The 22,071-nt window shown below is 40.6% G+C and overlaps 1 protein-coding gene across 2 annotated transcripts in view; it reads right to left on the bottom strand.

Moving 5' to 3' along the window:
- TENT4B (terminal nucleotidyltransferase 4B) overlaps positions 1-21,742 on the bottom strand; it is a 65,699-nt gene extending 43,957 nt beyond the window's left edge. For both annotated transcript variants that reach the window (XM_065925291.1, XM_065925292.1), the window contains exon 1: positions 20,898-21,742. In XM_065925291.1, the coding sequence (XP_065781363.1) occupies positions 20,898-21,532 (635 nt within the window). In that variant the 5' untranslated portion in view covers positions 21,533-21,742. The remainder of the gene's footprint in view (positions 1-20,897) is intronic.
- Positions 21,743-22,071: the final 329 nt, after the last annotated feature.

The following is a 22,071-nucleotide window of genomic DNA, read 5'->3' as shown; positions in this document are numbered from 1 at the left end:
CTTTCTCAACCCAACACCTCTGCAGCATGGCCTGGCAGGGGGACAGTTTAGCACTCTGCCCCAGCAACCACAGCACAGTACACACAGAGGCACCCACAAGGACGTCCACTGCAGCACTGCAAAAGGACACGGTGGGAACAACATTTGGGATCGCCACCAGGGAAAATGGCTTTAAAAGTTATGGTGCAACTATACAGGTGGAAAATAAAGAAAGCTGAGCACTGAAGAATTGATACTTTTGAACTGTGGTGTTGGAGAAGACTCTTGAAGAGTCCCCTGGACAGCAAGGAGATCAAACCAGTCAATCCTAAAGGAAATCAGTCCTGAACATTCATTGGAAGGACTGATCCTGAAGCTCCAATATTTTGGCCTCCTGATGCAAAGAACTGACTCACTGGAAAAGAACCTAAGGCTGGGAAAGATTTGTAGGCAGGAGAAGGGGATGAGAGAGGATGAGATGGCTGGATGACATCATCAACTCGACAGGCAGGTCTGAGCAAGCTCTGGGAGTTGGTGATGGACAGGGAAGCCTGGCATGCTGCACTCCATGGGGTCACAAAAAGCTGGACACGACTGAGCGACTGAACTGAACTATACAGAATTCTACATAGCACATGAACTGACATGAAAAAATTTCCAAGATATGTGGTAAAAAGCAAAATTTACAAAATAGTTTTTTTTTCCCCTTTGGCCAGTCTATCTGGTAGGAAAAGTTCTGGGAGGATTCACAGGACACTGGAAACAGTCACTACCTCCAACGGAGAAGATGGGGCTAAGAACAGAAAAAGAATGGTGGCCACACTCCTGACTTTTCTGTAACATTTTGAGTTTTTACAAGGAGAAAAAATTTGTGCCTTACTTATTACATACTTATAATTTAACAAAAATCCCTGGGTCATAAATTGTACATGATTTATCAGATATTTCATTAAGGGAATTCAAATCTATATGAACACAGATGGTTTGATTCTAAACTAAAAAAGTGCATTGAAGGTGCTCCATCTTCACATTTAAATACAAAAAAGCACCTGACTCTCAAACAATAAATACTCTTCCTTAAAAACAAACCCAGACACCATTCTCGCAGAAAAAAGGGCAAAAGCACTTTAAGTACAAGATCAAATTTTTTTAAACCCTTAATAATCTCAAATTCCTTAATAAGCATTTTTACTTTACATCCAAAAAACAAGTGTTACAAAGCCTTAGCCAAATTTCACCTCATTAAGATGACGTCTGTTGCCCACATGAACTATTTCTGAGTCCTTTCATTCACTTGGTCTGGTTTTAAACAATACAGAAAAGTTAGTGGGAAGGCAAAAGCCATTTCATTTAGAGTGTAATCGTGAAGGACTTCAAGCATCTCATCTCCCACCTCCAACTAGGAATGCTTCTAACAGCAGTGGGGTCTGAGAGTTCCGAACTCCCCAGGGGATTCTGACCATTGGACAGGTTTGAGAACCATGCTTTAAAAAGATTCTTTGAAGCAGTTCTTTTCAATCCATGCTGCATGGATGAGCATGCATCATCATGAATATGATTGTTTTTTAAATATGACATGACAACCATTATTACCCCGTGTGTGCTCATTCGTGTCCAACTCGTTGCCAACTCCATGAACTGTAGCCCGCCAGACTCCTCTGTCCATGGAACTTTCCAGGCAAGAATACTGGAGTAGGTTACCATTCCCTACTCCAGGGTATCTTCCCTACCCAGGGATCGAACCTGCATCTATTGCATCTTCTGCACTGGCAGGTGGGTTGTTTACCAGGGAAGCCCCCATTACCCTCTGCAGACCTATTATGTCAGAATCTCTGAGGAGTGGTTCCAGTCATTAAAATTTTTTTTAATTTTTTTTTTAAAACTTCCTCTGACTGAGAACTCTGTGTTGAAGTAACTGGTTTAGGAACTGCTCTTACCAAGCTCATTAAGCAGAATACTATTATCTGCACGGGCTGCGGGAAACACAACGGCAGCCAGAGGAAGAGGTGAAACATCAACCCCCCAATTTTATTCTGAAACTTGGTAAAGTCCTTTAACCTCTCTGAGGTTCAAATTATTGATTTTTAAAAGGACTGGACTGGAATAAATTACCTCTGAAGAGCCTCTGATCTCAAACTCCATGATGATTCTACCATGTGGCTACAAATCAGTCCAGTCTATAAGCAGAGTGTCCTTAAATAAATGCACGAATTTCTTCTGAGAGTATCAGTTCATCATATACACAATTCTGTGTTAATCTACATAAAAGTTCTATTCCTCATGACACCATAAGAATTCCTAAGTGAACATAATTAGATTCTATCAAATCAATCACAAATGAAAATTAAACTACTCATAACACAAAAAAGTCTCAAATACAAACATTTGGAATAAAGAAATTTTAAAAATAACTCTTTAATCTTTTCTTTGTCAATGTTCTGATTTAATTTTTTTTCCAGTTTCAAAAGCTGTAGTAAAACATACATTAAAATTTACCATTTTAATCATTTTAAGTGTGCATTTCTATAATATTAAGATATACACACCTTGTGTAACTATCACCACTAGTTATCTACAGAACTTTTTAAAAAAAACTACTTTATTGAAGTATGATTGACACATAAAATATTTAATGTATATTACATTTGTAAAACTATCACCAACTAACAAGGCCAGAAACAGATCCAACACCTTCCAAAAGTTTCTTTCTGTCCCTTTTAATTTTCTTTTTTATCCTTTTAATTTTTTAACGTGCTGTAAGAATATGTAAAAAAAAATATACTCTCTTAGCAAATCATAATACACAATAGAATATTATTCGTTATAGCCACTATGCTGTATACAGCTTCAGAACTTGTTTATATTGCATACCTGAAACTTCATTCCAGAACATTTTAATCTTCTCAAAATGAAACTGCACTTATTAAACACTAACTCCCCATCCTCTTCTCCCCCATTCTTAAGCCCCTAGCGATCCCTGTTCCGCTTTTTGTCTCTATGAATTTTAACTGCTCCCCTACATATCTCACAGAAGTAGAATCATTCAGCATCTGTCCTGTGTGACGGGCTTTTTTCCGCTTAGCACATCCTTACGTTTCATCCATGTCACAGCATGCGTTGGATCTCCTTCCTTCACAAAGCTGAGTGATATTCCACTGTGTGTCTATTACCACATCATCCATCAATGAACACTTGGGTTGTTTCATTCTGATTTTTTTAACTGTATGTTACTTTGAAGTCTCATACAACAGTGGGAAAATCCCAAAATACAGTTTGGAGATTAAAAATACAAAACTTGGAGACTAAATACTTGGAAAATTAAATAAAATTTGAGTCAAAGAAGAAGTCTCAAGAGACTGTCCGAACTAAATGAAAATGGAAATACAACTTATCAAAACTTGTGTTGTGCAGGGAAAGCAGAACACAGAGGAAAATTCATAAATTTACAGCATGTATTTGCACTAAATGCAAATATGAGAAAAGAAGAGAGATCTAAAAATCAATTATCTACATTTCTACATTAGGAAACTTTAAGAGATGAACAAATTATGTTCAAAGTAAGGATAAAAAAATAAAATTTGAGCAGAAATCAGAGAAAAACAGAAATATATAGAGAAAAATCAATGAAACCAAAGTTGACTCTTTCAAAACATCAATGAAATGGATAAGCCTCTAGCCAAACTGAGAAAAAAGACAGATGACACTAACTACTGATATCAGAAATGAAAGAAGGGTCATCACTACTGATCTTATGGATATTAAAAGGACAAAAAGGGAACATTATGAATCCACAAATTTGATAAATTTTGGTCTAGGTAAAATTGACCAATTCCTTGAAAGAGGCAATCTACCAGAATTTATGCAAGAACAACAATCTGAATAGGCCTGTATCTATTAAATAATTAACAACCCTCTTAAAATAAAAAGCACCAACCCCAGATGGGTTCACTAGGGAAATCTACCAAAGACTGAAGAAGAAATTCTCTCAATTCTCCACAATCTCTTCCAGAAAACAGAAGCAGAGGAACGTTTCTACCTCATTCTCTGAGACCATTAGCCTAATCCTCAAACCAAGGACAATTTAAGAACAAAACAACTACAGACCAGTATCTCTCCTGAACACAGAAGTAAAAATATGAGCAAAATATGAGTAAATCAAATCCAACAATGTACAAAAAGAATTATACACCATGACCAACTGGGATTTATTCCAGGTATCCAAGACTGAGTCAACATTCAAAAATAAATTTACATCACATCAACAGACTAAAGAAGAAAAATCAGATAAACATATTAAATTGACAGAAAAAGCATTTGGAAAAAATCTAACACCCAATCAAAAACGCTCAGCAAGGGAATTCCCTGGCAGTCCAGTGGTTAGAACTCCATGCTTTCTTGTTAGGGAACTATTAGGTTAGTGCAAAAGTAATAGTGCTTTTTACGCTGCTGAATTTTGTTCTTTGATATTGGAATACATTATTAAATAAATGTGGTTACATTATACATCATTTTAATGCACATTTCTCGCTTTATGTCTTTTGCTAGTGACACTTGCTGTTTTATTTTTTTAGACTATAAAAATGATATTAGACAAAGCAAACTCAAGAGATGTTTTTATTCAAGTTCAAAATGGGTCATAAAAAAAAAAATGGGTCATAAAGCAGTGGAGACAACGCGAAACATCAGATGTGTGACAAAGAGTTTTATACGATAACCGGTGACAACCAGCTCAGTGGCTGGACAGAGAAGCACCAAGCAGTTGCCAAAGTCAAACCTGCACCAGAAAAAGGGCCGTGGTCACTGTTTGGTGGTCTGCTGCCGGTCTGATTCACTACAGCTTTCTGAATCCTGGCAAAACCATGACATCCGACAAGAATGCTCAGCAAATCGACGAAATGCACTGAAAACTGCAAGGACTACAGCAGGCATTGGTCAACAGAAAGGGCCCAATTTGTCTCCACAGCGCCTGTCTGCATGTTGCACAACCAACGCTTCAAAAGTTGAACGAATTGGGCTATGCAGTCTTGCCTCACCTGCCTTATTCACCTGACCTCTTGCCAATGGATAACTACTTCAATCCTCTCGACAACTCGTTGCAGGCAAAACGTTCCACAACCAGCAGGAGGCAGAAAATGCTCTCCAAGAGTTCATCGAATCCTGAAGCACAGATTCCTACACTATAGGAATAAACAAACTTCTTTCTCAGTGGCAAAAATGTGCTGATTGTAATGGTTCCTATTTTGATTAATAAGATGTGTTTGAGCCTAGTTATAATACAGTGATTTAAAATTGGCAGTCCGAAACCGCAATTACTTTTGTACCAATCTACTAAGATTCTGCATGCCTCACAGAGTGGCCAAAAAAAAAAAAAGGAAAGAAAAAAAGTAACATTCAGCAAACCAGAAACAGAAGGGAAGTTCCTCAACTTGATAAAGAATATATTACAAAAATCTTACAGCTATGATAAGAAATTAGATGTTTTCCCACTAAGATTAGGAATAAGGCAAGATGTCCACTCTCACCACTCCTAATCTACATCATCTTGGAACTAGCACAATAAGACTAAACAAGAAAATAAAAGTATATGTACTGGAAAGAAAGAACAAAATTGCTTTTGTTTGCTACTAACATGATTATCTATGTAGAAAATCCCAAAGAAACAACAAAAAAATTCCCAGGACTAGTAAACCATTCTAGTAAGGTTACAGAATACAAAGCTTATTTAAAAAGTTAACTGCTATATTAAATACAAGCAACAAACAATGGAAATTTAAAATTTAAAATGCAATTACCATACACATTAGCAGAAAACCCAAACAGAAACACTTAGGTATAAATCTAACAACATAAGTTCAGGAAAGAAAGCTCTGATGGAAGAAATCAAAGACCTAAAGAAATAGAGGGCTATTCCATTTCTTCACAACTTGATCTATAGATTCAATGAAATCCCAATCTAAATTCCAGCAAGACATTTTGTGCATAACGACAAACTAATTCTAAAATATATATGGAAAAGCAAAAGATCCAGAATAGTGAAAATAATGCAGAAAGAGAAGAATAAAGTCAGAGGAATGACATTACCTGACTTCAAGACTTAACAATGATGCTAAAGTAATCATGACTGTGTGGTACTGGGGAACGATTAGACATGGAACAGAAGAGAGGGCCCAGAAATGTACCTACACAAAACACAGTCCACTGATCTTCGACAAATGAACAAAGCCAATTCAAAGGAGCAAGGACAGTCTTCTTAGAAAACAGTGCTGAACAACTGGATACTCACATGCAAAACAATGAATCTAGACACAGATGGTCTATCTTTCATAAATATTAACTAAAACATGGCTCATATACCTAAATGTAAAACACAAAACTATAAATTCCTAGAAGATAGTATAGAAAAAAATTTAGGTGACCTTGAGTTTGGCCATAACTTTTCAGACACAATACCAAAATCATGATATATGAAAGAAAATTGCTATAACTGGGCTTCACAAAAGAAAAAAACCTCTTCTCTGCAAAAGGCACTATCAAAAGAATGAACAAGCAAGCCAAAGATTAGGAAAAATATTTCACAAAACACGTATTTAATAAAAGACTGGTATCCAAAATATTTAAAACTCAACAATAAATAAGTCAATTTAAAAATGAGCAAAACATGGAGTATAATCCATATCAAATTACTTTGCTGTACATCTGAAATTAATACAATATTGTAAGTCAACTATACTTCAATCTTAAAAAAGCAAAAAATCTAAGGAGACACCACACCAAAGAAAATACAGATGACAAATAAGTATATGAAAAGATACCTGACATCATATATGATTAGGGAACTGCAAATTAAAACAATACGATATCACCCATCTATTAGAATGGCCAAAATCTGAAACAATGGCAACATCAAATGCTGGAGAGGATGTGGAACAACAAGAATTCTTGTTCATTGCTGGTGGGAATACAAAATAGTGTCTCCACTTTGGAAGACAGTTTGGAAGTTTCTTATAAAACTAAATAAACTCTTAGCATCCATTCAGGAATTTCACACTCCTTGGTACTAGCCCAAAGTAGCTGAAAACTGATATTCACACAAAAACCTGCATTCAGCTTTATTCATAACAGCCAAAACCTGGAATAATCAAGATATCCTTCAACAGGTAACTGGATAAATAAGCTGTGGCACATCCACGCAACGGAGTACTATTCAACCAAAAAAAGGAGCTAGCAGGTCAGGAAAAGCTACAGAGGAACCTCAAACTCATGCTGCTAAGTGAAAGTAGACAATCTGAAATGATCACATATTGTATGACTCCAACTATGTAACACTCTGAAAAAGACAAAATTAAGAAGACAGCAAAAAGATCAGTGGTTGCCAGAGGCTCGGGGAGAAAAGGATGAATGGGAAGAACATGGGGCAGTTCGCCAGTAACACTATCCTGTGGGATATCATTCTGTGTAATGATGGAAACACGTCATGATACACATTTGCCAAACCCACAGAATGTACAATACAAAGTTAATCCCAATTACACGATGGACTTTTATAATTAATCATACTGCATCAATACATGCCCCATCGAGTGTTACAAATACAGTATGTTAATTAAAGGGAAACTGGGGTGGGGGTGGGGAAGTGAGGGAGTATGAGAATTCTGTAATTTCTGTTCAATTTTTCCATAAACATAAAACTGCTCAAGAAAAAAATCACACACACACACACACACACACACAGATACAGACACACAGATATAAATAAAACACACACACCAGGCTCTTGGGGAGGAAAGACAGATCAGCACTTCAGCAGAGAAACATCCATGAACATCTCCACTTTGCCAGGTCTTACAGTTTCCCTGCCTACTGACTCCCCAGAAGGGGTGACCACAAACTCCTAAGGAAGCTGAAGCCAAACCATGACCTAGAGGCTCAGTTCAGGTCATCTTCTTGGAGTCTTCCTTTACAAGCTTGCTACATGGTTTTTAATATGCAAATAGATGCTTTTAAAAAAGTATTTGATTGGAGGTAAAGTGTTCAAGATTTACTCCCAGCAGGAATCCTTCCTGTTATATGCTGTGTGGGTTACATTAGCCTAAGGCTAAAGAGTATTAGCACAAGATGAAGACACATAATCCAAGTTTAATTTAAAGGAAAAAATAAATGTACTACTACTGCTGGTTGTTGAGGTAAGGCTGTGAGAATTCTGCCTCCTGAGCGGAGGCTCACAGGCCACTACATCCATCGTGGTTTTCTTCAGCTACCACAAGCTGAAAGCAAAGGTCAGGTGTGGCTATGGGCCAAGGGGTCCCCTGACAGTCCCAGCCGCCGCCCAAAGGCCAAGGACAGCTCATGACTGTCTTTCCCACACACCAGCACTGGTCCAAAGCCCACTTCAGCTTCTTGCAGCCCACCTTGCTTCTCTTTCCTGAGGGACGACAGCTCTTTAAGAGAGCTAGTTAAAAAGTTATATCCCCTTTCTGACTCTTACCCTGTTTTCCCTATGAGAATTGTACCTTCAAGACAGCCAAATGGCTGAGAAGGAAAAGTTTCTCCTTTTATGAGTGTTCCAGCTAATAACTGAGAAAAGATCAAGACAATAAGAACATCACAATGTTTACAACCCTAATAATGAGCTAATACATATAAACAATGATCATTAATGGCTACTAATATTACCAAAAAAAAGACATTCAGACACTATGTCTCTCCTGGGGAAAGTACACACCACTGTCTATGAAGCATTCTTGCAAACAACAAAAAAATCTAGACAAGACTCTAGATCTAAATACAAACTTAAGAGAAAAAACAGGGGGACAACAGAACATATTAAATTGACACCACAGGAATGCAATTATTAATAGCAAAACTCAGAAAGTAGAAAAGTCTATAGGAAAAACAGCCCAGTATTTCTTCGACAAATAAATTAATAGGAGGGGAAAAACAGATGACAGAGAAGCTGTTGATTAGAAGACTAAAAAGGCATTTCAACCAATAGCAATGCAAGAAACTCATCTGGATTCTGATTTGAACAAACTGTTAAAAAAAAATAATTATGGGAGAGGAAATATAAACATTGGATATATGATGCAACTAAGGAGTTATCTGGGCTTCCCTTGTGGCTCAGCTGGTAAAGAATCTGCCTGCATTGTGGGAGACCTGGGTTCCATCCCTGGGTTGGGAAGACCCCCTGGAGAAGGGAACGGCTACACGACTGAGCGACTTTCACTTTCTAAGGAGTTACTGTAATCTGTTCGTTCAGGTGTAATAATGGTATTATGACAATGGTTTCTTTTAAAATCCTTATCTAGAGATATATATAGATATATTTATGTAAAATGATGTGACACTTGGGATTTGCTTCAAAATAAAGTGGGATGGAAATGGATTGGCATGCAGGTGAAATGAGTTTGGTCATGGGTTGATGACTATCAAAGCTGCATGATGAATACATGGAAGTTTATTACCTCTTCTAACTCCATACTGTTTGTAATTGTCCATAATAAAAAGGTTTAAAGAAATGAAGTAATTTCAGATCTTACAATTCCTGAGAAAGGTCAACCATCATAGTAGATCCTGCTCCCCATCTATCTCAATTATGCTAAAGACCACACAGTTGGTCCTCCGTATCCATGGATCAAAATTTCAGTCGAAGTCAGTTGATTCTGCAGATGCAAACCCCACGGACAGACAGAGCCAACTGTATTCACTGTACTACACTATTTTTCATAAGGGAGTGCACATTTCATATTTTGGTATCGATGGGGGCTCATGGAATCCAGGGACAACTGTATATCCAACCTAACCCTGTAGGGTTTATCATATGAAACCCATACAATCAATTTGTCCTTTCCAATCCTCCACAACCTAACCAATGTTTCAAAACAGCAAAAATCTCCACTCTTCTCAAAGTTTGCCTTATCTCACTAGTCAAAAGCAACCTCTCCACCTTATCTATTAATAGTTTATCCAACCAGCCCCTAATTTCCTAGAAGGCAGAGAATGTTTTTTGTCTTTACTTCCCACAAAAAGCCTAGCACAGTGGCTTGCATATAGCAGTTGATTTTCCAACCAAAAAATGTGTGGCTCATTCTGGTCTGTTCAGAGATGAGTCACAAAATAGTAAGTGATATAGAACCAAAAAGAGTGGGTATGTTTGCAAAATCTACAGGTCATAAAGAACAGATGAACATATTGTGATAGATCCATACAATGGAACGCTAGTTGGCATTCAAAACTAACAAACAACAATACTACACACAATATGGATGAATCTCCAAAACATCATGGTAAGAGAAAAAGTCAGGTGCAAAAGATTATATACTGTATGTAATATATTAAATTACATTTAATTGAAATCCCAGAAAAGGCAAAGTGGATGCTTAGGGCAAAGGATGGGGGGAAAGGGAATGACTGAATTGGCATGAGGGTACCTTTTGAGTGATGGAAATATTTTATATCTTCTTCCTACTTACTGTTATGGTTACACAACTGTATATATTTCCAAAAGTCATCTACTTGTACAATTTAAATGTGTGAATTTTATTCTATGTAAGTTATATTCTAATAAAAACTATAAATCATAAGATCAGAAGTTTAAATTACATGCATTTGTAATAGGACAGATCAAGGGCTCTTACAAATTAATAAGACAAACATTTCTAAGAGAAAGACAGATAAGGAAAATAAGAAATTGAAAAGAAAAATACACAGGCAAGTAATGTGAAGGCATGCACAAATGAAATCGGTAAGATTCTATTTGTTACCTATAAAATTGGCAAGAAACTGTTTTATTTTGTATTGGTATTTGTTTTTATTTGTAATATGCAGCATTGGTGGAGATTTAGGGAAAATTTGGACTCGTGCACACTACTGACATTAGGGTAAACTGACTTGATCTTCCACAGGAAAATGTGAAAAAAGCCTTAAAAGATATAAACATTCTCCAATCTAAAACTTTATCCTCAAGAAATAACCATGTGGCAAGACAATTCAAGGGGAAAGAACAGTCTTTAACAAATGGTGCTGAGACAATCTGATATCCACAAGGCAAAAGAATGAAGTTGGACGTCTACCTCACACCATGTATAAAAGTTAATTCAAAATGGATCAGAGACCTAAATATAAGAGCTAAAACTGTAAAACTCTTAAAAGAAAAAATAAGGGTCGATTTTTGTGATCTTGGATAAGGCAACGGTTTCTTAGACATGACACATAAAGCACAAACAACAGAAAAAAAATAATGGACAAATTGGAATTTATAAAATAGAAATAACAAAACTTTTGCTTGAAAGGATAATATCAAGAAAGTATAAAGACAATCCACAAAATGGGGCAAAGTACCTACAAATCACCTATCTGATAAGGGTCTATAATCCAGAATACATAAGGAACTCTTACAATAAACAGTAAAAAGACAATCCACCAAAAAAAAGAAAAAACGGGCAAGCAACCTGAACAGACATTTCTTCAAAGAAAACATACATGCAGCCTACCAGCGCATGCAAAGATGCTCAACAACTTCCTTAATCATTAGGGAAATGCAATAAAAAACACAATGAGATACCTCTTCACACTCACGAGGATGGCTATAATCAAAAAGACAGATAATCCAAAGTGTTGACAAGAACATGGAGAAACTAGAAACCCTCAGTCACTGCTGGTGTTGAGAATGAAAAATACTATAGCCACTTTATATAATCCAGCAATTCTACTACCAGGCACTCACCCAAGAAAAATGAAAACACATATCCACAGAAGATTCTATACATGCATCTTCACTATTTATAATAGCCAAAAGATGGAAACAAACCAAATGTCCACCAGCTAATAAACAGATAAAGAAAATGTGGTATATTCATACACTGGGATATTTAGGCATAAAAGAAATGAAGGACTGATACATGTTACAACATGAATAAACACTGAAAACATGCTAAACAAAAAGAAGCCAGACACAAAAGGCCACATATTACAGGATCCCATTCTTATGAAATATCCAGAATCATAAATCCACAGGGACAGAAAGTCTGTCTGAGGCTCCCAGGATCTGAAGGAGAAGGGAAGAGTGGAGAGCAATGATGGGTACAGGGTTTCTTTCTTTGGTAATGAAAATGCTCTGGAATTAGATAGCTGTGATGATGACACAATCTTGTAATATTCTAAAAACCATTGGATTGTACATTTTAAAAGGGCAAATATGACAGCATATGAATTTTATCTAAGTAAAAATAAGTAGAAAAATAAATAATCCTCTCTGGGGCAAAGGGTTAGCTAAAAACACATCTTTTATAAAAAAACAAAAGATTGGAAAAACAAACTAAATGTTCAGCTGGGGGCTGGTGAAATAAATTAAGGTGCATTCAAACAAGGAAATATCACGTCCACACACAGTAGGTACACGGAGTCATACTAAAGGTAATGTGGTATTTAAAAATGCTGTAGAAATGTATTTCATATGCAAGATGTTTGTTACATTAATAAATTTTTTTAACTCAAAAAAGGATGCCCATAGGACTTCTCTGGTGGTACAGTGGATGGAAATCCGCCTGCCAATGTAGGGGACACAGGCTCGATCCCTGGTTCAGGAAGATCCCACGGGCCCTGGAGCAACAAATCTCCTTCACCACAACTACTGAAGCCCACACTCTAGGGACGGCAAGCCACAAGTACTCAGCGCGAGTACCGCACCTACGGAAGCCCGTGTGGCAGAGCCTCTGCGCCGCAATGAGAGAAGCACGGTCTTGAGAAGCCGGGCACTCAGTGAAGAGCAATCCCTGCTCACCGCAAAGCCTGTGCGCAGCAGCGAAGACCCTGGGTAACCAAACGTAAATAAATTTAAAAAAATTTCAAGTCTTAAAAAAAAAAGTATGCCCACACTAGTCTGAGGCCCTTCTCCCAAAGTAGAAAACAATCTTAGAAACCAGTTCTAACTTCTGGCCTCCAGACTGCAAGAGAATACATTTCTGTTATTTAAAAAAATTTTTTCCTTAAATAGGGGGAAAAAAAAAATTTAAGCATACCCATAGTCCATAATGATAGAAAAAACGAAATACATGTATACATACATTAAAAAGTCTAAAATGTGCTAACAGTAGCTATGTGCTGGTAGTAGTATTAGAGGGGCTATTTTTTCTTCATTTGGTTTAGCTGTATTTTTCTATTTTTTTGACAATTAGCACTTATTAAGTAACAAATAAATATATATTGGCTTTAAAAACAAGTATCCTAACAAACAGTGGTATTAACACCTCAAACAGAGAAGAAAACAAAGGGTGAATAAAAGAATAAAGACATCAAATTTAAAACCTGATCACAAGCCTAACACTTTAGTAAATCCAAAGTGAAAGTGAAAGTCGCTCATGTGTCCGACTCTTTGCAACCCCATGGACTATAAGGCCTATGGAATTCTCCAGGCCAGAATACTGGAGTGGGTAGCCTTTCCCTTCTCCAGTGGATCTTCCCAGCCCAGGGGATGAACCCAGGTCTCCCACATTGCAGGTAGATTCTTTACCAGCTGAGCCACAAGGGAAGTCCAAATCCAAATTACTAGACAATAACTCCACAACCACAATCCCAAGGCATCCTTACTCTTGCTTTGGCAGAAATTTACAATATAATAAATTTAACTTATAATACAAACGTGACAGTGCTAAAAGTTATGTTATTTTGACAAAATCGAAACAGTGACTCCAAGGGATTGCTAACGAAAAATTAAAGACCAGGTCCCAATTCTCAGGCCAGAAAATGGATCCAATGAAACACAGTTTATTTTAGCAGAGATATGAAGATAAAATATTTATTCTACACAGTCTGAAGGCATTGTTCGGATATAAAAATATTGTTACTACCACCATCAACAACAAAAAATCCCCACTAAGCACAGAGTTTATTCCCCCAAAATACAGCCAAACCAAGAGAAGATAAAGGTTACTCAAAACATATGAAAAGAAGAACTCTAAATTTTGAAATCAACTCTGCAGTTACTCTTTTACATGTTTTTAGTTAAATAAAACTCTACTTCATTCCAGTTTCCAAGAAAAAGAAACATGTAAAGGGAACACTGCAAAGTAATTCAAAGATAAGAGAGTTCAAGCGATATTGCTAAAATCAAAGCAAATCGAAAAATAAGGCCCCTTTAAGTCAATTTTACTTAGATTTTTAACTGCAGATGTTCTCAATACTGCCAAGAAGTTTTTAAAATAAAAATTAAAGTTAAAACTAGGTGGAGTTATTCCTGAGAAGGTTATTATGATAAAAGCATAATAAACTACTGCTACTCAGCTAAAATAAAAAAGTGATAATACCAAATGCTGGCAAGGATGCAGAGAAACCAGATCACACATACATTGCTGGCAGGAATGTAATCTGATACAGTGACTCTTCTAGAAAACAGTTTACCCATTTCTTTCAAAATATGTGCTTACCAAATGACCCAGCACTTTTGGGCATTTATCCCTCCAAAATGAAAACTTACATTTACATAAAAATGTGTACTTCATGAAACAGTTTTGTTTGCAAAAGCCAAAAACTATATACAAGCTCTTCTGGAATGTCCTTCCATCGTTAAACTGTGGTACTTCCAAATTTTGGAACACTATGCATGCGCGCTAAGTCCCTTCAGTCGTGTCCAACTCTTTGCGACCCCATGGTCTGTAGCCCTCCAGGCTTCTCTGTCCATGCGATCCAGACAAGAATACTGGGGTGGATTGCCATGCCCTCCTCCAGAGGATCTTGCCAACCCAGGGATCGAATCCATGTCTCCTGCGGCTCCTGCACTGCAGGGGGATTCTTAACCGCTGAGCCACCAAGGAAGCCCTTTGGAACACTCCTCAGCATTAAAGAGGAAGGAACAACTGGGCTTTCCTGCTGGTCCCGTGGCTCCCAGTGCAGGAGGCCTGCGTTTGATTCCTGGTTGGGAAACTAGATCCCACACGCCACAACTAAAGATCCAGCATGTGCAACTAAGACCTGGAAGGAACTATTAAGACATACAAAATTTTGGATAGAACTCAAGGAATTACGGTAAAAGGAAAAAAGTCAAACTACTATATGATTCCATTTATACAACATTTTCAAAATGAGAAAAATGTAAATATGGAGAACAGATTAGTAGCTAGAGGTCAGAAACGAGGGGATGTGTGCAGGAAAATAAAGGGATAGCATGAGGTGATGGTATAGTTCTGTATCTTGACGGTGGTGGTGGTCACACAAATCTACACATGTAATACTGCACAGAACTAAACATACACACACTACACAAATGAGTGTACACAGGACTGGCGAAATTGAGTAATGCTATGGATTATAACAATGCCAATTTCCTGGTTTTGAGATTAAACAATAGTTACGTAAGATGTGATCATTGCATGAAACTAGGTGAAGGGAACATGGGATCTTTCTGTATTATTTTCTGCCACTTTCTGGGAATCTATATTTCAAAATAAAAAGTTTAAAACAAATTAGATGGGGCTACTGCATGAGAAAAATATAACAAATACAAAAGGCTTAACATAGTGTATATGTTAGTATATGGAACATGGTAAAAAGGCTCCATGAGCATTTTTACAGAATAGAGTATTTTTAATAAAGCAATTAATTTGAAAACATAGGTTTCTGCATATTATTCAAACTATTTTAGCAGAAAGCATGACTTGAGCTACAATTCCAGAGATCTGTTACCAGATACTACATGAAATCTCTTATGCACATGGCAAGATTTTTTTTTCACACTCTGACACTGTTCAAGTGATTAAGGAGCCAGTACACAACAAAAACATCTCCACATTCAGTTTTTTCCCAAAATCTTTTAACTCTAACTTCAACATGACCCAAAGCCCTGAAGTAAACAGAAGACTCTAATATCATCAAGTAACTTACGGGATGGAGTAAATTACCAGCTGCTGTTTGGGTTCAAATTAATGAAAAGTCTAGCTTGAGGGCATCCTCAACATCAATAAATACTCTTAGAAAAAAATAATTTTGTGTCATGTCAAAAATAGTAAAAGTGAATTGCAAGTCTTTTTGGTGTTCTGTAGCAACAGAGTCCCTAACAAATATTCTGAGGGTTACAAAGAACATTCTATTGGCCGTCCTCTGAATTCCTGAAGCAGGCTGAGCTATTCAGCCAGCTCTGCAGGAAAGAGTCAAAACAGGAGTTTCAGTCAGCAGCTGGGAGCTGGACCCTATTTCTCCAATGAGCATCCTCTCTGGCCTATAGCCCCTTCAAGACTACTCCATACCTATGTGTGCATAAATGATTAACAGTCTTCAGTGCAGTGGGTGTGATCCTGAAACAGTTTTCTCCACTAAATTTTATTCTAAAGGAAAAGTAGTAAGTTGAGTAAAATCACACAACACCTTGCTTTTCTACTTTCCCTAGAAAAGTGCCTTAAATTTTTCTCAGCTTCAACAGGTATAAGAATACCTAACTGCAACTATCTGATCAGTTCAGTATCAGCAAGGGAGCCCGTACATTTTCTTCCCATGGACCTTGTAGACTCCTAACACTAGGATTTACTGGTAGGGGTTTCATGGAAGAAGTTGTGATGTAAGGCCATCTATCACAGCAGGACCGGATTGCTGTAACACACATGCCCTCCTCCTCCCCACCTTAGACTTTCCTGGTATCCCTCTCTTATGCTTCATTTCCAAAAGAAGCTAAACCTTCGGTGTGTGTGAACCCAGGGTAGATTCCAGAAAGCTCCAGTCACTGTTCCCTTTTGCCTTTCAACATCTAAAAACTTAAAGGGTACTGAAGAAAAATTCCACAGGCTAAAATGCCAATGATTCTGACAGGGTGACACTGTTCATTGTCACAGATTTTAGACAGGTAAGTTGTGGCATGGAAGCAGCTTAGTTGTACACAGTATACCAGATGTGAGATTCTCAAATATGAATTACATTGTTAGTGTAGAATCTACAGTGCAGAAAACCTAATGTCTTCTTGAAAGCACACTTCAGCACCCAAATACAGAAAAACTCAGTAACCTGAAGGTCCTAGCGCACTGAAGAATTCCTGTGGGCTACATATGCAAATACACAGAAATTATGTGCTAAGTCACTTCAGTTGTGTCCGACTCTTTGCGACCCTATGGACCATAGCCCATCAGGCTCCTCTGTTCATGGGATTCTCCAGCCAAGAATACTGGAGTGGGTTGCCATTTCCTTCTCCATCGGATCTTCCCCACCCAGGGCTTGAGCATCCCTCATGTCTCCTGCGTTGGCAGGCGAGTTCTTTATCACTAGCACCACCAAATTATACTTAGAACAAGCTCTTCGACTAAGGCCTCTAAATTCTTTCATGCTAACCTGCCCAATCACTTTGGAGCCAGCACTAACATCAATCCCACTGATCATATTGTGGAGAAATAGAAAGAGGCCGTAAGGTCAGTGCTGAAGAACAGTGTCAGCATCTTGGACTTAACTGTGCTATGCTGTACAACATTCACAAGGAAGGACACTGCCCCACTGCAGTGAAAACAACTGTATCTCAGTTGTTTTTCATCCCCCTGCTAGACAGTTCCATCTAAACATCACCGTACCTTTTGCTCCAGACCAATGGTCTTAATCCTTATGTTCTACAGTAACATTAACATTTCCCCAGTCACTCAAATTCAAAGCTGTTATTAATAACATGGATTTAAATCCATGAAGGGAGTTAGAATCTTTCCCATTCTTACCTTGCAGTACCTCTCACATTCATTCTTTCCCATTTCCATCCCCATCATTCCAGTTCAAGAAATTATTCCTTAAACCTAAGTTTCCCAGCAGAGACTTCTTGATGTTACACTGTCAAATTCATACTCGAAAACATATTTTGAACAAGTCATCCAAGCCTTGGACAAGTATCTACACCTCTGGCCACGTAGCCAACATAAACCTATCCTCATGAGCTTGAACAAGCACCAAGCACCTTCTAAAGGAAGCTTCTCAACACCTGGGCTCAGGACCAAGGACTCTGAATCTCCAAAAGTTTCCTATGTTTGCTACTCTATGTCATCTCTTCTTTTTCCATGATGATCAAAAATTAAATCTTCGAAAGAGCTTAAAGCTCATTTTCATGAACAACCAGGAGCAGGTGGACTTCTTCCTACACCATAGCCAGCGACGGAAGGGAATGAATCCCCTTAAGTGAAAGCAACTTTATAAAGAAAAAAAGGAAAGCAAACAAACTCCCTGGATCAGGGATACCTGGAGAAGGCTGAGATGGTAAGCTCAGATGAGAGGAGTCCTTTTGAAAGAGGACTATGAGGACTTCAGGATGCTAATGCAAACATCTTACTCTATATTTAAGAAATTTCCATCTTACCTCAACTAAAAAAAGAAAGGAAGAAAGAAGTTTCATCTTAACTAGTGACCTAGTGGATAAAACATATACATAAAAGGAAAATTAAACATAAGCAAACTATACCAAGAGCATGAAACAAGCACTACAAGATTTTAGAGAAAGCACAAAAAAAATCAAGAACATGAGCAATGAACTCAGGATTTTGAACTGTATCTTGGAGTGTTCAGGGAATAAGTCAACCTGCTGTGGCAAAACAGAACACAGACAGATGACAGATGTGAGACACAGTGTGCATCCAGCTGCCCCGGGGTTCCAGCCCACTGTTCATGTGCTTTTTCTTCCTCTCCCTACCTGAACAGTCATGCCAGTTCAGAGGCCAAGGATCACGACAATTTTTTAACCTATTAGCTAAATGTCAGTCACATCCCAAGAACTTGCAATGGTCCTACTATACTTAATCTCAGAATAGCATAACATTGAGGTGCATTTTGAATTCAGTTTTAAATACCTGTATTAAAAACAGCAAGACTTTCCTAAAAGTTAAGAAATAAGGATCCATAAATCACAAAAAGAATTTTTAAGCACTCGGCACTCTTTACAAAACACTTAGGTCCCACTTAATAAAATTTAAAAAATGTAACTGCTGACATCTTCTAAAGGAGGAGGCAAAAGAATGTTGAATCGATAATCAGTTTTAAGATAGGTTTACAATCGGTATTTAAACAGCAATTACTCTGGAAATGGAAACTCGTCTCCTTAATCCCTTTGAGGACAATGTAGTATTTGAATCCAGGACTAAGAGTATCTTGCTTCTACCTAAGTTCAAATGTGAGCCTTTTACAGTATCCTCAACATTAAATTAGCAAGTAAAAAGGAATTTCTAAGGTATCAAAAAGAGAGGCAGTCAGCATTTTGGATTTAGAATACACCTTTGCTACATACATAGGCAGATGCTTCAGTAAAACGAAATTAGGGAACTTGGAGGTTTTAACTGGCAGTGGTTACTTAACTGGAGCTTATTCCTGTGAAATGAAACTATCAGAATCCCTCAATATAAATTTGCCTGTCATCAAACCACAGGTTTATGCTTCATCTTAGAAATGCTATCAGGATGGAACCATGAGCCTTTTATTGAAAGAAGATGACCATGGAGAGCGCCCTTGAAGCTTAGCATTAGAGGACTCAACCCAAAATGATCCCCCCCTGGAAAGTGAGGATAGGTTTGACATGTACCCCAGTGCCAGTCTTAAAACGCTAGACTGCATTTCCCATAAAGGGTGGGAGTTGTAATAGTAGCATAGAGTAGACACCAGCCCACTAGAAGCAGATGGAACCCACCAACTCATTTTACCCGGACCTTCAAAAAGGTACACAGAACTCTCTCTGCTTGCCAAAGCAGGGCAGATCTGAATGGGTGAATCTAAGAAAAGGTTCCACAAGGGACTATTAATGGTGATTTCACCTGCCTACTTGTAACCCACGATGTAAAACAGGATCTGAAATGTGAAAAGCAATTTTAAAGCTCATTCTCCATACTCAAGCTACACACACGCGCACAAACACACATAGCCCAAAACCTTCATTTTACAAAATTTTTGTAAAAAGACTTCGTAATCTATCCCAGCACAGGGGAAATCTACCTGGAACCAGTCCCTGCTTATGTACACAATTCACTAGGGATCAGGTAAGATTCCATTTTGTAACAGCTGAACTTTAAACAGAAAGTCATTAGTGGTGCAACATTCACTTATTAGCATAAAGTTACCCCCTAGAATGAAAAGCATCGGCTGTCTCTGCCAGGAGGACAACTTGACAGTGAGAAACTGGGGCCAAAGACCATGAACTCCTAGAAAGTTCCATCTGCCTGAAAAGAAGAGCTCACCATCTGAACCAGCCTAAGCTTAACTGTCACCTCATTCCTCACTCCCGACACAGCAAGGCATCACTAACATAGGAAATTCTAAGAAATAAATAGAGAGATGGGCCAAAGGGTCAATAGCCAGCAAAGCCTTTCAGGGCTGCCACGATTCCTGTTTGGGATTGGGGGAGGGGGAGGAGCTTTCTGGATGTTTCTATTCTTGGCAAGGAAAGCACCTCCAGGTCCGGTACCGTGGAAAGGCACTAACACAGGAATGTTCTCAGGGAATGAATGATTTGCCTGTGCTAAGCGACTTCATTTTGGGGTGTGATGATGGGGGGCAGGGTGGGGAGGGCTAGAGGGCTGGGGAGAGAAGAGAGAGAAGGTGTGTTTGACTGGGGGGGGGGGGCGGGGGATGGGAAGAAAGAGTGGATGGATCGGGGGTGGGGGGAGGTGGTCCAGGGAAGATGTGAACGGTTAGAAAGGAGGCTGTGAATGACTAAGGGAGGTGAGGGGAGGGTGTGGAGGGTTGAGAGGATGTCCAGAAAAGGCGTGGAGCTGAGAGGGAGGGGGCAAAGGTGTGGACTGCTAACGAAGGTTGGGGGAAGGTGTGGACGGAGGAGGGATGGCCATCAGCCCCCTGAGGACCAGTAACTAAGGAAGGCCGAGGTTGGGGGGGCCTCACCCAGGCTCCCCCCCAAGCCCCGCTTCTGTGGGCGTGTGCCCGGCTGCGCGTGTGCAAGGGCCAGGCCACCAGGCCGCAAGGCCACCACTCACCCCACGACTCCCTGGTTGTAGTTCCTCCGCTTCCACGGGGTCCCGCTGTACACGCCCCCGCCGCCGTCTGCCCGGCCGCCCCCCGGGGCCCGCCCTCCGCTGGGCTGCAGCAGGCTGTAGTTGAGTCCGTAGGTGCTAGCCTTGTTGTCCCGCTTCCTCTTGTTGCTGCTGCCCGAGGCTGGGTCCGCGGGCTCCGCGGCGGGGACGGCGGTCGAGGAGTGCGGGGACGGGGACGCCGAGGGGGACGGGGACGCCGAGGGGCCCGCGGCGGCTCGACGGGCCCAGGCCGCGGGCTGGTGGTGGTTGTTGTTGTTGTTGGTCGTCTCCAGGGGCAGGAAGTCCCGCTGCTCCGCCGGCTGCGCGTGGCCGCCCAGCAGGCGCTCCCCGGAGCGGTACATGCCGGCCGGGGCCGGGGCCGGGGCCGCGCCGCTGGGGCTGCCGGTGCTGCTGCCGCTCCCGCCGGTGGCCGTGCTGCTGCCGCCGCCGCCGCCGCCGCCGCTCGCGCCGCCGCTGCTGTGACAGTGGTGGTTGAAGTAGAGGTTCCTCAGTCCCTGGGTGGTCTCCCAGATCTGCATCCACAGACTGTTGGACGGTCCGAGCTGCTCTGGCTGGAACCAGGCGATCCTCGGATCCATCAAACGGCGGCGGCCGCTGCCCCCGCCCCTCCCGGCTGCCCGCAGGGCCGCCGCCGCCGCCGCCGCGCCTCAGGCGCACGCCCGGCCTCGGCTGCTGCTGCTGCTGCTGCTGCTGCTGCCGCTGCCGCTGCCGCTGCTGCTGCTGCTCGGGGCCCGCCGCGGGCGGCGCGGTCGCGCAAGGAGCCCGGCCGGCGCCGGCGGCGTCGCTCCCGCCCTCGGGGGCTCTGCGGGCCCTCCCCCCCTCCCTCCGCCCCTCTGCCGAGCCCCTGTCACCGGGGTCCCCGTGCAAATGGCGGCGGCAGCGGCAGCTCCTGAGAAGGGCGAGCGGCGGCGGCGGCGGCGGCGGCGGCGCGGCAGCGGCGGCGGCGGCGGGGGGCGGGGGGGGGGGGAGGACGCGCCTGCTCCGTAGCGTCCTTGCTCCTCCGGGCCTGGGGCGGGGCCTCCGTCGGCTCCGCCCCGCTCGCTCCGCCCCCGCCCCGCCCCTCCCTCCCGCGCTTGCCCCGCCCCCGCCGGGCCGAGCCGCCAGTCCAGCGCCAGAG

The sequence above is a fragment of the Muntiacus reevesi genome, chromosome 2 (genome assembly GCF_963930625.1).
Source record: "Muntiacus reevesi chromosome 2, mMunRee1.1, whole genome shotgun sequence".
Classification (NCBI taxonomy): Eukaryota; Metazoa; Chordata; class Mammalia; order Artiodactyla; family Cervidae; genus Muntiacus; species Muntiacus reevesi.
Note: the sequence above shows the minus strand (reverse complement) of the source record. Positions and strands in the feature narration are given on the sequence as shown.